Consider the following 16,602-nt stretch of genomic DNA (forward strand, 5'->3'; position numbering starts at 1 on the left):
TCCAGCTCTTTTCTCTTTTGTGTCTGAAAATTATTATTACAAGGGTGTCTTTCATTTTTCTTAAAACCCATAGATGAGTGAGACCATTCTGCGTTTTTCTCTCTCTCTCTGACTTATTTCACTCAGCATAATAGATTCCGTGTACATCCATGTATAGGAAAATTTCATGACTTCATCTCTCCTGACAGGTAAACATAAAATTTTAACTCATAATTTGCAATAACCAGTCTAAAGCGTCAAAGCACTTTGTCTAATGCAACAAGTGTCCCTCTGTCCCACAATGATAAGACTGAATGACTGATAGTTTCTCTAGTTTTGATGTATTTTCCAACTTAGATTTAGAGAAAATGAAATTGCATTCTAGCAAATCAAAATCAGTAGCACTTATACCTAGCTTTCTTATGTCAACAATTTATATTTGGGGGAATATTTGAAATTTATTCTTTTATCAACATAAATCTTTTAAATTTCTGTCAGCATTTGAGTCAAACGCCAATGAAAGTGGCCAACTCTTTAACTATGGGAAGCTCTTAAAAGTTCCCTTTGTTGTCATTTTGGAAATTCCTATTTCTACTTTTAAAAATATGGGGATGATGAACTGGTGAAATAGCTCAATGTACTGAGCACAAGCTTTCCATGAAAGACCAGGTTTTAATAACTTACACTGACATGTATGATTCCCAGCACAGGGTTCAGAGTAATTCCTGAGACTGCTGGTTGTGACCTCCCAATCAAAAATAAATAAATAAATAATACTGGAAAGAAATTGAAAGTTTTTTTTTTAACAAAGGAGTCGCACGATGAGATTTTTAGAAAAGAATTTATGTGACGAAGTAAACTAATAGGTATATTAAGCAATCTATTCCTCAATTTCGCAGACATTATAGAAGATTGATTTTTTTTTATTCACATCACAAATAAATCAAGTATCAGTAGGTGCTTTTCCAAAATGTAAATCAGAGATTCTTGATTTTTTTAATCACACCCAGAGGTGCTTACTACTGGCTCTGTGATTAGGCATCAATTGTGGAGGGGGCTTGGGAGATCAAATGGGGTGCTGGGGACTGAACCCAAGTCAACCATAGGCAAGGCAAGAACACTATCCTTTACAATGCCTCTCCGGCGTCAAGATTCTGGATCTCTCTATAGCATCTGGTATTTCTAAGGGCCTTGGAGATCTCCACTGAGATCTCTTCTCTGACTTGTATTTAAATTAAAGAGATAAGCAGAATTTAATAAATTGCAATTGGTTTTTAATGGATAGACCTAGAAAAAGGTACAATTTAGTTTCTGTCCATATTACATTTCCCAAATAACAAGTCATTACTAGATTAGGCTAGATAGAAAATAACAATATCTGGACTAATGAGTTGATAGTTAAGATGGAAAGCAGTTTATAAAGTGTGAAGTAAAAAATTAAACTAGGGGCCCGGAGAGATAGCACAGCTGCGTTTGCCTTGCAAGCAGCCGATCCAGGACCAAAGGTGGTTGGTTCGAATCCCAGTGTCCCATATGGTCCCCCGTGCCTGCCAGGAGCTATATCTGAGCAGACAGCCAGGAGTAACCCCTGAGCACTGCCGGGTGTGGCCCAAAAACCAAAAAAAAAAAAAAAAAAAAAAAATTAAACTGGTAGTATATATGAATAATAAGGTAGAACCCCAGGTATATAATTTGTGCCAATGCATAAAAGTCAACAGAAGTGTGACTTTAAATGAGCAGATTTATTTTTGGTACCGAGGATAAAACTTAGGGTTATCCATTTATGAAGTAAAGACTCTTTTATTGAACTATATCCCTTGGACAAAATATTTTTTTCAAAAAATATTTGAAAATTTTTTTCAAAGCAAAGAGGTGAGGCGAGATGAAATGCTGAGAAAGAGCAGAAGAGAAAAATAAAAGTTATAATGGGAGGCTCCTATAAAGATGATCATTCCTTGTTTGTCTCGAATATAGGCAGGGGATGGGAAGGGGGAGGGGTACTGTTGCACTGGTGAAGGGGGGTGTTCTGGTTATGACTGTAACCCAAATCATTTATTTATTTAAATCATTTATTTACTTAAATAAAAATATATTAAAAAAAAAAGATGATCATTCCTAAGAGTTAGAATTCCAAGTAAAGGTAGATGCTGGTTTTACTGTAATAAAGGAGGGGAAGAGAAAATGGTTGCAGATGTAGTTGGCTATGTCTATTCTGCGGAAAACTGAGTGGCAGGGGAAACTTGTCTGGGTCTTTAGGATGCAAATTTTATTGGCCCGAGGTGAGGCCCAGTGATGGGAGTGAGGGTCAGAAACAGGCATACCTGATAAGTAACCAAAAAGGAAGTACAGGAAATATCATAAAGCAGGTGGAGGTCTGGACTTGCACAAGGCTGGACCAGTTTGATCTCTGGGGTACCACATCTCTGAGCCACCCAGAATTGACTCCTGAGAGCAGAGCCAGAAGTACATTTTGTAGCCAAAAAAAGTAGGAAACGGGGGAGGGAGGGAGAGTCCTACAGTACCGCTAATTGCACAGTCCAGGAAATGGAATGGATGGTGTCAGAAGGCGGTTTGAGCATACTGAGTTAGGCGAGTAGGAACTTGTGCATGAACTAAGCAAGTAAGCCAGCCTTATCCACGAGGGGTCGCTCTGTGAGCAAAGGCGGGAAGACTTGGGACGTGAGCAGCGCTTCGCCAGGTCACAGCTGTTCAAAACGAAGGAGGCCAACTGGATGGCAAGCCGGAGAGCCCACTCTAGCCAGAGCCGCTCTAATCGAAAAGCGGGGGACACTTTTGAACGGCCATGGGGTCGCTGTGTCCGGAAAGCAGAAAGCGCACGAAGTCTAGGAAAGCGGGTCTGAGTGCGAGAGAGAGTGCGGGAGACGCGGCTGTTGCTCAGCGCAGGCTCGTGGCGCTCGGGCAGCGACGCGGGCGACGTGGGCAGCAAGCGGCGGCGAGGAAGGCGCTGCCCGGTCGGGGCCGAATGGGAGGATCCGACGCGGAAGAGGAACTTCGGGACTCTGGGACGCGGAGTCGAAGCGCCGGTCGAGGAGAGCGGGGAGAAGCGCTGCTCCTCGGCTTGTCCGTCTCGAGCGCTGCGACTGAGCCCGGCCCGGCGAGGCTCCCTTCCCGCCCGCGCTGGCTTCCTCTCAGAGCGTCGCCAAAGGCCCCTGAACCCACGCCGGAGCAGCTCCCTGTGTATCCCGGGAGGGAAACTTGCTTCCGACGCCTAGGGCGGGAACCGGAAGCCTGGCGCGGAGCCGGAACCCGAGCGAGCGAGAGGGCGGGCCCGGGGGCGAGACTTCCGCCCCGCTCCCGACGCCCATGGGCCGGGCCGGGCCGTGGGCGGACCCGGAAGTGCCGGAGTGCCGGGCTGCCTGGCCGGCCGGCGCTCGCTCGCTCGCTCGCTCGCTCGCTCGGGGCTCGGGGCTCGGGGCTCGGGCCTTCGCGGGGACCATGGCGGAGGCGGAGAAGTTCGCGTACGTGTCCAGCTGCGACCTGGACCTCAGCGTCAAGCTCAAGATGTGAGGCTCGGGCGTGAGCGGAGGGGTCGGCGGGGGTCGCCGAGCAGGCGCGACGAGGCGAGGCGAGGCGAGGCCGGAGCGGGCCGGGGGCGGCCGGGGGCGGGCGAGTGGGGTCGGACCCGCCCGGCCGAGGCTGCGAGGCGCTCGCTCACTCTTCCTCTGGAGCTCGAGCCTCGACGGGACGCCTCGATCCCGGGCTCGGCCACGCACGGACACCCTGCGCCCTGCAGCCTCGCAGCCTCGCGGCCTCGCGCTGTCCGGTGCCCCGTCTCCGTGCCCCGTCTCCGCCCCCGCGCGCCTCGCTCCAGCCGTTCCCCTGCTTGGACACTCGGCAGCGCAGTCGTTCGGAGCTCCGGCCGCACTCGCACTCACCGCTCTCGGTGGGGAGCGTCGCGGAGCGAGCCGGACCCGCCAGCCTCCCCGCTTGGTCCTTTCCTTTAACACCCGTGGACGAGGGACACTCTTCCGCGTCCCGCTCTCCCTCTGACTGCCATGTCCGTCCAGGTCGAGGAGATTTCTGGCCTCATCTCCTGACGGCTGCATACTATTCCACCGCGCATATGTACCCCAGTTCCTTTCGCCATTCGTCTGTGGAAGGGCACCCCGGTTGTTTCCAGGGTCTGGCTGTTGGAAAGGATTTTTGGGGAGGCGTTTTCTGCAGTGACCGCTAGGAACGCAGAATCGGCCGCAGCATCCTTTGCGTCTGTGAATGCCGCCTGGGACACATGCTCCTGGGGAAAAGAGTTCCCTGCCCGCTCTATGCAATAAGTATATTTTGACAGTTGTGAGATGCACTTTGGACTCTTCTATGTCCAGAAGTCGCTTTAGACTGTGACAGACCCATACTTTTCACCCGTTAGTGATTAAAAAAAAGGGCGGAACTAAAATATCTTTGCGTCATACTTTACATATTTATGGAAGGTGATGCCCGAATCTGACATCCAAACTGTACCTGTCATGTCAGCACTTGTCAAAGGGCTCTCCTTCACTGTCCTTGCCCAGCCTTGGTAGGAACGGATTTTGAGACTAGTGAACATGAAAAGAAAGGTCAAAGTGGATTTTGTTACCCTGAGCCTGGGTTACGTTGGCAAACTGTCATTCTCACGTTTTTTCCTCCCGAAAATCATTGCTTTTTTGAGGGATGGTACAGGAAATGTCAGTTTAGAATCATAAACAGAAGACACCTGTACAGATTTTATGATTCTCTTTCCCCCACAGTCCTTTTAAAAATATTTTTTGTGTAGTCTTCATCACCTGTATTTCCATGTTTCATATCCTGGCTTTCAAATTGAATGTTTAACTATCTAGAGCAGGGGTCTCAAACTCAATTTACCTGGGGGCCGCAGGAGGCAAAGTCTGGGGGAGGCCGGGCCGCATACGGGATTTCTTCGCTTACCGAATATTCGCAATAAAAAATCGCAAAAAATCGCATTAAACATTGGCATACCGCGAACAGAACTGCTCGGGGTTTGCGAAAGTTTAATGTGATTTTTTTTTCTTACCAATGCGATTTCTATTGCGATAATATGGTAAGTGAATAATCCCGAATACTGCGATATTTGAAGGCTGGCTGCGGGCCACAAAATGTAATGTTGTACGGAGGGCGGGCCGCAAGTTTGAGACCACTGGCCATTTAGGAAGTTCCCAAGCTACATTTTTTGTTTGTTTGTTTTTGGGTCACACCCTGTATCGTATTGCTCAGGGGTTACTCCTGGCTCTACTCTCAGAAATCGCTCCTGGCAGGCTGGGGGGACCCTATGGGATGCTGAGATTCGAACCACAACAAACGCCCTACCTCCATGCTATCTCTCTGGCCCCCCAGGCTACTTTTAAAACAATTTAAAATCTGAGCCCATCATTAGCTCATTCCTTTTAATTCAAAAATATTTTCTCATTCTGATTTGGTAATTGACCCATGAGGTTAATTCTGATAGAACTTGTCAAATTATGTGAACACACTTACTTTATGTTTGATTATCCACAAATGGTTTTGAATCTAGCTGCTAAATACATTTTGTCCAGGCAATTTTTTTTTTTTTTTTTTGGTTTTTGGGTCACACCCGGCTGTGCTCAGGAGTTACTCCTGGCTGTCTGCTCAGAAATAGCTCCTGGCAGGCACGGGGGACCATATGGGACACCGGGATTCGAACCAACTACCTTTGGTCCTGGATGGGCTGCTTGCAAGGCAAACACCGCTGTGCTATCTCTCCGGGCCCGCAATTTTTTTTTATTACCCAGTGCATACCCTTTGTTTACTTTTTTCTAAGTTTGTCTCTGAAACTTCTCAGTAATCTTGCTTTCAGCCCTTTGCATCCATGCTGATTACACTGTAACCAATGCCAAATTATTCCATGATCCCATTCATATCAGATACCTCAATGGGTAGATTTTGATGACCCACTATGTCTCAGACACTGCTCTCAACTTGGCATTTCTTTGTCCCACCTACTTTTCTTTCTTTATTACCCACACTGGCCGGGTACATCATGCACTTGCAATTTGACAGATAATTTTTCTTCTCTAACTTTACTATTTACTTTTTTCTTCATTCATTACAGATTATCTCTTGCTTCCAATTCCTATATATTCAAACTCATTTCAGACATCTGGGATATTAAACTCTTGACCTCAAGCTAGGTTAGATACACCGGACACTTTAGATTTATCACTTTGTAATGGAAAAACCTCTGTCCTGGGTATATTTTCAGTCCTGTTCATTGTGACACTGGGTAATTAGCTTGACATCTGAGTTTTTGCTTTATAAGGTTTTTTTTGTTGTTGTTGTTTTTGGGCTACACTCTGTAATGCTTGGCTCTGCAATCAATTAGTTGCTGCAGTGTTGAGGGATTATAGGGGATGCCAGCTTGGTTTCGTGCAAGGCAAGTGCCCTACACTTGTACTCTCTGCAGCCTCAACCTTTTAGTCTTTAAAATAGGATTATAAAAAATAAGAAAATATCTAAACTGCCTGTTAAGATATTTGACATACTCTACATGTTAAGACAATGTTTTAAATTCTTTAATAAAGTGTCCTTTTTATTTGTGCACTATGTTGGCAAAAATAGGATGAGGTTATTTAAAGTTAAGTATTAGGAGACCTTTATCAGATGTTAATGTGGCTTTAATTTCTAATAAAATGTTCAGATAGGTACTATAGCACAGTGAGTAGGGCACTAGCCTTGTGTTCAATCCCTGGCATCCCATATGGTCTCACGAACCCACCAAGAGTAATTCCTGAGTGCATTTCTGAGCCTGGAGTAACCTCTGAACATCAGTGGGTGTGGCCCCAAAAGAAAAACAAACGTTCAGATAGCAGAAGCTACTTTGACATGAACTAATAACTTAGGTCTTGTGTGTATGTGTTTTTTATCAGGGCCAGAGGGATAGTACAGTGGGTAGGGCATTTGCCTTGCATGTAGCGCACTCAGGTTTGATCCTCGGCATCAAATATTGTTCCCAAGCCTGCCAGGAATAATTTCTGAGAGCCAGGATTAAGCAACCCTTGAGCACCATTGGGTGTGGCCCCAAACCAGACAAACAAAGATGTATATCTAAATATTATTCTTTTTTTTTTTTTTCAGGATTTCAAACTTTTTTTATTTAGTGAAACATGGTAGTTTTTATTGAATGAGATTTGCTCTAAAAGGTGTGGGAAGAGAGAAAGAGGAAATAAGTGCTTGGGAGAGAATACAAGCGTCTCCAGGGTGACAACAAGCAAGCAAAGAAACAGACCAAATAGCATACAAAGAAATACAGAGGTTGGAAGAGAAAGCCTGGGATTTCAAACTCTAAATATTATTCTTTTGCTTCTTTCCAGAGGAAGTCTGGAAGGGAAGAGAGAACAAAAGAGTTACAAAGCTGTTCTAGAAGATCCAGTGTTGACGTTTTCAGGACTGTATCAAGAGACGTGCTCTGATCTCTACATTACGTGTCAAGTTTTTGCGGAAGGGAAGCCTTTGGCCTTGCCAGTGAGAACATCCTACAAGGCATTTAGTACTAGGTGGAAGTAAGTTGTTTTCCTAGAGATTGAGGTTCTAGACTATATTTGATTTATGAATAAACGTTGCAGTTATATTTTGTTAAGGACTACAGAAGAATTCAAACCTTGTAAGCATTGATGGAATAGTTTAGAACAGCAACCTATTCGATATATTATGCATATTAATATGATAATTGCATTTGGATAGAAGTCACTTTGCATCAAGTATATCGGTCTTCTTTTGTAAGAATTTGTATGACCCATAATAAAAAATAAATATCCAGTATCTTTAAATACTTTTATACTGTTAAGATTTCAAATGCACAAGCACTTTAACATAGTTTGAAATATTTCCAATTTGATGCTTTAAATTCTTAAGAAGGCTGAGGAGCTGGATTGGACTATACCCAGAAGGGCTCAAGAGCTATTCCTGGGCCTGCCCTTAGGGATGACTCAGGCAGTACTTGGAGGACGATATGTAGTGCCAGATACAGGAATAAGGTTGGTTGCCTGCAAAGTAATTGTCTCTCTGACTGAGTGCAATTCTTTGATTTTTTTTTTTTTTTAATGGGTCATTCCTGGCAATGTTCAAGGCTTACTCCTGACTCTGAGCTCTATGCTCACTCCTGGAGTTGCTCAGCGAATCACATGTGGTGCCAGAGATCAACCCCAGTTTGGCCACATGTAAGGCAAGCACCCGACCCGCTGTACCTTTTCTCTGGTCTTGAGCTCAATTTTTCAAGAGACCTGTTACCATTAAATCCATTTTATAAATTTCTCTTAATTTAGAACTTTTTTTTTATCTTTTTTTTTTTTTTTTGGTTTTTGGGCCACACCCGGCAGTGCTCAGGCATTACTCCTGGCTGTCTGCTCAGAAATAGCTCCTGGCAGGCACGGGGGACCATATGGGACACTGGGATTCGAACCAACCACCTTTGGTCCTGGCTCGGCTGCTTGCAAGGCAAACGCCGCTGTGCTATCTCTCCGGGCTCTTTATCTTTTATTTTTGGGTCACACCATTGGTGATTAGGTTACTCCGAGTAGGCTCTTCACACAGAAATTATTCCTAGCAGGCTCAGGACTACATGGGATGCCGATGATCAGACTTGGTTGGGCGAGTCTAAGGCAAACGCCCTACACACTTGCTATCTCTCCAGCACCTATAGAACTTTTCTTCAAAAGCCATTTCATTATTTACTGAGGTTCTGCATTAGCAAACTATTGTAGGCATGCAGGTGGGGAAAAAATGAAGTTTCTCTGTCCAGAACAGTATTGGGTCCACAGTTTAATTTCTTGTAACATCTTTCTTTCTTTTTTTTAAATATGGAATGCTTCACGAATTTGCGTGTCATCCTTGCGCAGGTGCCATGCTAATCTTCTCTGCATCGTTTCAATTTTAGTATATGTACTGCCGAAGCAAGCATTGTAACTTATTTCTTAAACTATATGGTCTATTTTGTGCCACACTTGGCTATACTCAGAATGTAATCCTGTCCCTGTGCTTAGGAGACCATATTCTGCCTTCTACCACAAAGATTTGAAATAACTTGAGAGGAATATATTAACATTCTAATGACTTAAAATTATAAATTTAGGAGTATGATAATCAGACTGAGGTTGATACTCTAGTATGTGAGGTTCAGATATGTAATCTTTTGAGTTGTTAGGTGAATTTAATAAGTTGAAAGTTGTTAGGTGAACTTAAAATTTGGAATATGGGAAGGAGTTGACAAGGAGAGGAAGAAAACAAACCTGGTGTTCAAAGTATACAACTTTTTTTTTAATATTTTTATTTAAGCACCATGATTACAAAATGTTAGTAGTTGAGTTTAGTTATAAAAAGAATAACCCCCTTCACCAGTGCAACATTCCCACCACCAATGCCCCCCAACTCCCTCCTCTTCCACCCCCTGCCTGTATTCAAGACAGGCATTCTATTTCTCTCACTCACTACCATTGTCATGATGGTGGTCTGTGTAGTTATTTCTCTAACTGCAATCACCACTCTTTGTGGTAAGCTTCCTATCATGGGCTGGTCCTTCCAGCCCTTATCTCTATTGTCTCTGTATATTATTACAATAATGTCTACTTTTTTTTTTTCAGTGCCTGACTAGAATTTTCTATAAGTTCTGGAATATCTAGTCTTAGTCCCAAATTTATCTTTTATCAGAAGTACTATTCTATAGTAGCCCAGCTATGTAAACCAGATTAAAGAGAGATTGGAGCCTATTTTTGAGTAGTACAGTTTGTGAGACAAATGCTCGGTTGGTTATATGTCTTGACTTCTTGTCATTAAAGGACACAGTACAAAAACGAGAAGTCTTTTTTTAAATACAGTTTGGATATTGTCTTCACCTTCTCTTTAACTTTGACTTGTGTTAATTAACCTCTGTGATTTGTTCGTAGGCACTGTGCACAGAGTACTTGCTTTTAAGTGTAGTCCACAGTGTGGCTAGTAATTAAATTTACTCTAATTCCTTAAATTAATTGGTGCTAGAGAATTATATTTTTTTATTTTTTGTGGTGCTGGGGATTGAGCCCAGGAGAATGACATTTTTAAGCATGTCCCCCCCCTTTTTTTTTGGTTTTTGGGCCACACCTGGTGACAGTCAGGGGTTACTTCTGGCTATGTGCTCAGAAATTGCTCCTGGCTTGGGGACCATATGGTATGCCAGGGTATTGAACCGCGGTCCATCCTAGGTCATCTGTATGCAAGGCAAATGGCCTTACCACTGTGCTACTGCTCCGCCCCCCCCCCCCCCATCTTTTCTAAAGAATATTATTGAAAAAAGAATTTGTCTTTGTGATTTTCCTTAAATTGTAAGCCACACCTCATTTTTCTATATATCTTTGAATTTATGTAGTAATATAGTCACTTAATTAGACTGATTTTGTTTTATTTATTTTTTAAATTTTGTTTTGAGCCTCCCATGCCTTCCTGGCAATGTTTGGTCACTGAACTGTTGATTCAGTGAAAGGTCCTGGAAGTCTTTGGGATTACCTGGATCAGCCCTATGGTGTCAGGGGGACTCCAGGGCTGGACCTGGTTGTGTTCAGAGTTGTGCTGCTGGGTTCAGAGTCGGCTGCATGCAAAGCATGCAATACAATCTCTCTAGCCCAAATTTTATGAAAATTCTCCTCAATTTGCTCAGATATATTTAGCTAAACTGGCACACACCCCTTTTAGAATAACTATAAGTAAACAGAAAAACAGTTCTGTGTGTGTTGATTTATTTCTCTGTATTGTTTGCATAGCATTCTTTTGGGATTTTACAAGCCATCTGTTTTAGGGAGTTGAATTAATCAAAACCAATATGAAGCTTGAATGCAGGAAAAAAAACTTAAAAGGTGAATAGAGAGAAAAACAGCTTCTCTGTCATACTACATTGTTAGGAACAGGCGTTGCTTAGTAAAATTATGTAAATCTAATTTGAAAACATAAGAAACATTTTTAGTATTAATAAAATAGTTTGAGGAACAGAAACATTGCCATAAAATCTTGTCCCATGGCTGCTAAAATAGCCTGGTAACTTCTTTTAAAGTTAGTGCAAATGACAGAGAGGATGGAGCCTGACACTCCCACCCCCAAATGCACCAGCAATATAGCACCATTTCTTCCTGCAAAGGCATACTAAAAATGGGGAAATTTTACATATAGAAACAAGCTCTTATCTACTAGGAATAAGAACTCATACACTTTGCAATACAGGGGCACCTCCCACCTTGAACATATGTCATGTGGACCCAACTTAGACTCCAGGAGATTAGACAGTGACTGTCCAATCCAGAACCCTAGATCCCAGGCATAGAACTGACATAGTTCTCTGTAACAGCTCCAGGAACCAAACTCCCTATGGGACATTCTTGATACTGCTGGAACACCAAACATGCTCCAGTTTGACATGATTTCCTGACAATGAGGAAATGGCAACAACTTGGTCTAATAGCAGGTTGTCTTACATCACCATCTAACGATAGGACGAAGTCAGAAGACTTGTCATCCTTTGATCGGTGCAAAAGCCAAGATCCCTATCTACAGAAGACTAACTGTGAACCATGACTGGACAACAACCAAGATCTCTAACTCCAGAGGTCTGGCTGAGACAACTGCGACTGAACAGGTCTTCTGGAAACATAATGAAAGACTCTATCCTAGGCTTCATCCTAGGTTCAGTGCAAAAACGAAGACCACCAACTACAGAAGACTGATTAAAACAACAGTGATGGAACAGAACTTTTAGAACCATAACGGAAGACTGCATCATAGGCTCCATTCTTTGACCTGTGCAGATACCAAGATTTCTAGATACAGAGGCCTGATTTTATCATCCATGACGGAACAGAAGTTTTCCATACACCACAAAAGGACGTAGGGGAATTCCTCTGATTCAATGTCAATATATACCTGCGGCCCCCCAAGGACCTCAATCCCGACTTGCAGGAGAGGCTGGGGACCACAACAGTTATTCACTATTCACAAAGTGGATTCCAGTCTGAAAGAAAAAAGAGGGGTTTGGGAAGACAAAGGAGACTCAAGACGAAAAGCTCCGATCAAGAGTCTATTTATTTGGGGAGGGGAACAGGCCAAACAAAGAGAAAGGGGCAAGGCATTCTTGGAATAATTGTAACTTTCCACAGGCACATCATGTTTTTTCAAAATTAACAAGGCTGTACATCACGAAGCTGGCATTCATCAATCATGAGGCCCAAGTTGTTAGAGCAGTAAAGTATAAGATCTAATCTCTGCCCGGGCCCACCAGCATCTATCTTTATGGGGGCATTTTGGTGCCTGTGGCTGACTCCCCTAGCTCTGAGGAATGCAATGACTCCCCTTTTCTTTAGGTCCAAGGGCAAAGGCCACATTTTGCTAGCTGCTCAGGCTGGCAGCCTGCTAATTGTCACGTAGGCACTTATGCTCAGACTCTCAGAGACTCCATTTTGATTTTAGAATAAAGGGCTTTTAGTTATGCCAAACAGTCTCCAACATATACCTAAAATATTACTGTGAAAAATTTGTAATCCACTTTGCTCAAAATAAAAATTATTATTAAAAAACTTATATAGGGCCGGAGAGATAGCATGGAGGTAGGGCGTTTGTCTTGCATGCAGAAGGACGGTGGTTTGAATCCCAGTATCCCATATGGTCCCCTGAGCCTTCTAGGAGCGATTTCTTAGTGTAGAGCCAGGATTAACCCCTGAGAGCTGCCGGGTGTGACCAAAAACCAACCCCCCCCCCAAAAATTATATGTACTAAAAAAAAGTTAGTGCAAATGCTACTTTTTTTTCTCCCTGACCAAACTTCATTTGATAGTTCGTTATTTTAATAATGTGTTTAAAGACATGTGCATACATAGGTATTTATGGTATCTGTTTTATTAGCTTTATGTTTCTACTGATCTTGTGTCCTAGCTGGAATGAATGGCTGAAACTGCCTGTGAAATACCCTGATCTACCCAGGAATGCTCAATTGGCCCTGACCATTTGGGATGCATACGGACCAGGAAAGGCAGTACCCGTGGGTGGAACAACAGTTTCTCTATTTGGAAAATATGGGTAAGAGTCATCTTATTGACAAGAGTGTTGTGTTTCTCTTCACTTCCCTTTCTTCCCCTCCCTCTCCTTCCTTTTCCCTTCTCTTCTCTTCTCCTCCTCCCATTCCTCTTCCATAATCTGGTTTTCTGTGTGCTAAGAAGCAAAAACCTGTGCAGAATTTCTAGGATTTTACATAACTTACAGGATATGCAAATTAATTTAGAAAGTTAATATAGTTCTATCATTGATGGAGAATGGGATTTCTATTTTAAGTTAGTTTCTGGAATCTAGTGTCTCTCCTTTAGGAATAAACAGGTTTTGGAATATACTATAACAGCTTTGCTAGCAGAGGTTTTCTGTGTTGCCAAATAATGTAAAGAACTAAAAGATTAAAAAGTAGGGGCCCATGCAATAGTATAGCAGTAGGGCATTTGCCTTGCCCACAGCCAACATAGAACGGACCTGGGTTCGATTCCTGGCGTCCTATGTGGTTCCCCGAGCCTGCCAGGAGCGATTTCTGAGCTAGGAGCCAGGAGTTACCCTTGAGTGCTGCTGGGTTTAACCAAAATAAACCACAAAAAAATATTTTGAGTAACTGTATTTTTGATTATAATAGAAATGATTATAATTGGAAAGTTATTAATTTAGTGTTTTATTTTAGATTGATAAATAATAGGTTTATCATATGACAGAACTGAACTGGAAAGTATGTTTTTCTCTATCCCTTCTTGAACAGAGGGCTAATTGTTTATTCTTAGAGAACTGGTAAAATTTTTTCTATGTTTACTAATATTTTTTCTAAATGAATTTGTTCCTTTGAAAGTTTTCTTGTTACCCTGGTTTGCAGTTCATAGAAAGAAGGGAATGATTGTCCTCAAGAGTTATCTGGCTATGTGCTTAGGAATCACTTCTGGCAGCACTCTGGGGACCATATCTGGTGCTGAAGAGCAAAATGACTTTAACTGCATACAAGGCAACCATCCTTGTATCTCTCTCAAGCTCCTAAGAAAGGAAGGTAGTTTAACTTTTTGTTTATTAATTAGATTTAAGAATGAAAGATTTAATAATTGTCTTTCATTTCCTTACTTAGTTCACTTCCTATTATCACCTAAGATTTCATCTACTTTGCCAAAGGAGGCACAGTTCCATCCATTTAGGTGGTAGAGTAGTATTCCATGCACTCATCATGATGTTCTTAAATTCTTTCCAATGCTTGGTCATTATAAACACTGCTGCAGTTAACGTGGTGTGCACATGACTTTTCTTTTTGGATAAATTGGTGGTTGTTGGTGTTGAATTAGATGCTGAAGAAGCATCATTCACTGTGGTGAGATGAACTTCTAATAAAATTGAGGGATACTGATACTATAACGTTGGAGGAGGGATTGGTGTAGTTCTCTTCTCATCTGAAACAGCTTCAAGATTTGTGACTATGGAACCCAGTTATAAGGAAAAAAGAAGGAATTTTTTGGATTTTAAAATCATCCATTTTCTCTTGATTTTTAGCTGATGTCAAATAAAAATGAAATTTTGGATAGCAGTACTAATCCTGCTTTATTTAGAACAGTTTCTCAGATGTATCATTGCTTTAGCAGTTTGAGACATGCTGAATTTCTGTACTAAGAATATTTTTAATTAATAATTTCACTTAAATCAGCATATTTTGCTTACCTGAACTTTTTTTTTAATTTTTTAAATTTTTTTATTTTGAATTATGAGAACAAAAGATGCAAAGAAAGAGGACAAGGTAAAGTTACAGTGGAAGGACAATCAGCCATAACATAATTCTCAGAAGTCCCCTTGCTGATATCTTAACTTTGAACTTTCAACCAAAGAACGTTAAGATAAATGAAACAGAATCCATGTACAATTACTTTGTCTCTTAAGTCCCCAGATTGTAGCACATTATAATATTTCTTAACAGCACACAAGGCAATCTAAAGCCATAAAACTTACGTAACTCCTTAAACATTAGAGGCATAGTATTTTTTACATTTCCATGTACATGCATATTAGCTTAAGTTAACCTCAAATTTTAAGTGGGTGCATTTTAAGGATTAGAGTCAAAGGAGCACAGTAAAAACGGTGTTAGAGTGGCAATTGCTGTTGGCATAGGCCCACCAAAATATGAGAGGCATGGAAAGGAATAACCTTGGCCTAAATACAAAGAGATCCTACCCCTGAAGTTTCCTGGCATAAGACCAACTCTAGGCTTCAGGCAAGTTATTGTCGATCCAAGACATTGTCCGTAGTGCCAACACACTTTTCACACAGTCTCTGTTGTTGGTATCATGTTTCTGTATTAAAGATTCTGGAATCTGCATATCCTAAATTGAAGTCATGATGTGGAGTGTCTTCTCGTTTCACCTCACCATGAAAGGGCAATGCAGGAAGCCCTGTCCTGTAAGCAGGTCGTTGTTAAGTCTTCTCATTGTTAAGGGAAGTCTCTTTTCAGCAGGACGATGTCTGAGCAGTGGTAGGGTCTTCTGTGGTAGGGTCTTCCGTGGTAGAGGATTGCTTGCCGGTGATGTTATAGACAAACCGCACAATTAAGGGGCAATACAGAAAGCCCTGTCCAGTAAGCAGGTCATTGTTTTTGTTAAGTCTTCTTAGTGTTAAGGGAAGTCTTTTTTGAGTAGATCGATGTCAGAGCAGCTGTAGGGTCTTCCCTGGTAGAGGAATGCCTTCAGGTGATGTTATATACAACCTTGGATGTTTTGTAGATGTCTTCTCTAGATCAGGGGTGAATGGAGAATGCCCATTCTTCTGAGGCCTGTACCAGGTCTTTATGTCAATGTTCAGGGTGTAAGGTCTCATTGCACTACAAGATTTGTGTATTCCCATCTCTATTAGATAAGAACCTATTGGTATGTATAGTATTTTCCCATTTTAGTGTGCCTAAGCAAACAAGAAATAAAGCCACGTGGTGCTATCAGATATATGGGGGCGTAAGAACATTTCCAACAATACCATGACTTGGTTCAAACATAAGCATTAAACTGAGGGATTCTTTCACACCAAATTTCATATTGAGCAGTTCACAAAGAGAAGATAAAAAACATGGTGGGGGGGATCGTCACTGTATAAGAAAATATTCAGCAAAAGTTATAGCCGTCAAAGAAAACACCCATAAAATGTTGAAGAGACATAAGTGTCCTTTTTATGCCTTTTAAAATAGTTGGGTGGGTGTTAACTCCAGGGCACCACTTTGATCTGTGACTTAGGACTCTACAGTACTTAAGTTAGAAAGGGTAAATGAGGAGTAACGATGATAGGAGTTAAGGAAGTTAAAGAGAAATATGATCTTATGAAGGGGTAAGCAAAAGGGCAGAGTACAAAATGGACATTCTGCATACATAAAAACATAATTCAATGATAGTACTATTAATGTTTCTTGTGCGCGAGGGGGCGATAGCCCCCGCGCGATTTTGAAAATATAGACTGGACAGAGATTACAGTGACTTCAAGAAGCTGGGAGGCCAGAAGTTCAGGGCCCCACCCAGACCCTCCCTAAGGAACTGAATGGTTAATGGGGGAAAGCCTAGGGTACCTTCAAGCTCCACCGAGGGGCCCAACTCACCGGCTTGCC

General features: G+C 42.2%; 1 protein-coding gene and 1 non-coding gene across 2 annotated transcripts in view; one reads left to right on the plus strand and one right to left on the minus strand.

The window, feature by feature from the left end:
• The first annotated feature begins 3,425 nt into the window (after nt 1-3,425).
• The window catches only part of LOC126004512 (phosphatidylinositol 3-kinase catalytic subunit type 3-like), a 180,572-nt gene continuing 167,395 nt past the window's right edge, over nt 3,426-16,602 (plus strand). The window contains 3 exon segments of the mRNA XM_049770921.1: nt 3,426-3,503; nt 7,320-7,508; nt 12,891-13,034. Coding sequence (XP_049626878.1) covers nt 3,436-3,503; nt 7,320-7,508; nt 12,891-13,034 — 401 coding nt within the window. The 5' untranslated portion in view covers nt 3,426-3,435.
• LOC126004659 (U6 spliceosomal RNA) lies at nt 8,799-8,903 on the minus strand. Its single transcript, XR_007493925.1, has one exon. It is a non-coding gene; the product is annotated as a U6 spliceosomal RNA (small nuclear RNA).

Source organism: Suncus etruscus, chromosome 3 (genome assembly GCF_024139225.1).
Source record: "Suncus etruscus isolate mSunEtr1 chromosome 3, mSunEtr1.pri.cur, whole genome shotgun sequence".
Lineage (NCBI taxonomy): Eukaryota > Metazoa > Chordata > Mammalia > Eulipotyphla > Soricidae > Suncus > Suncus etruscus.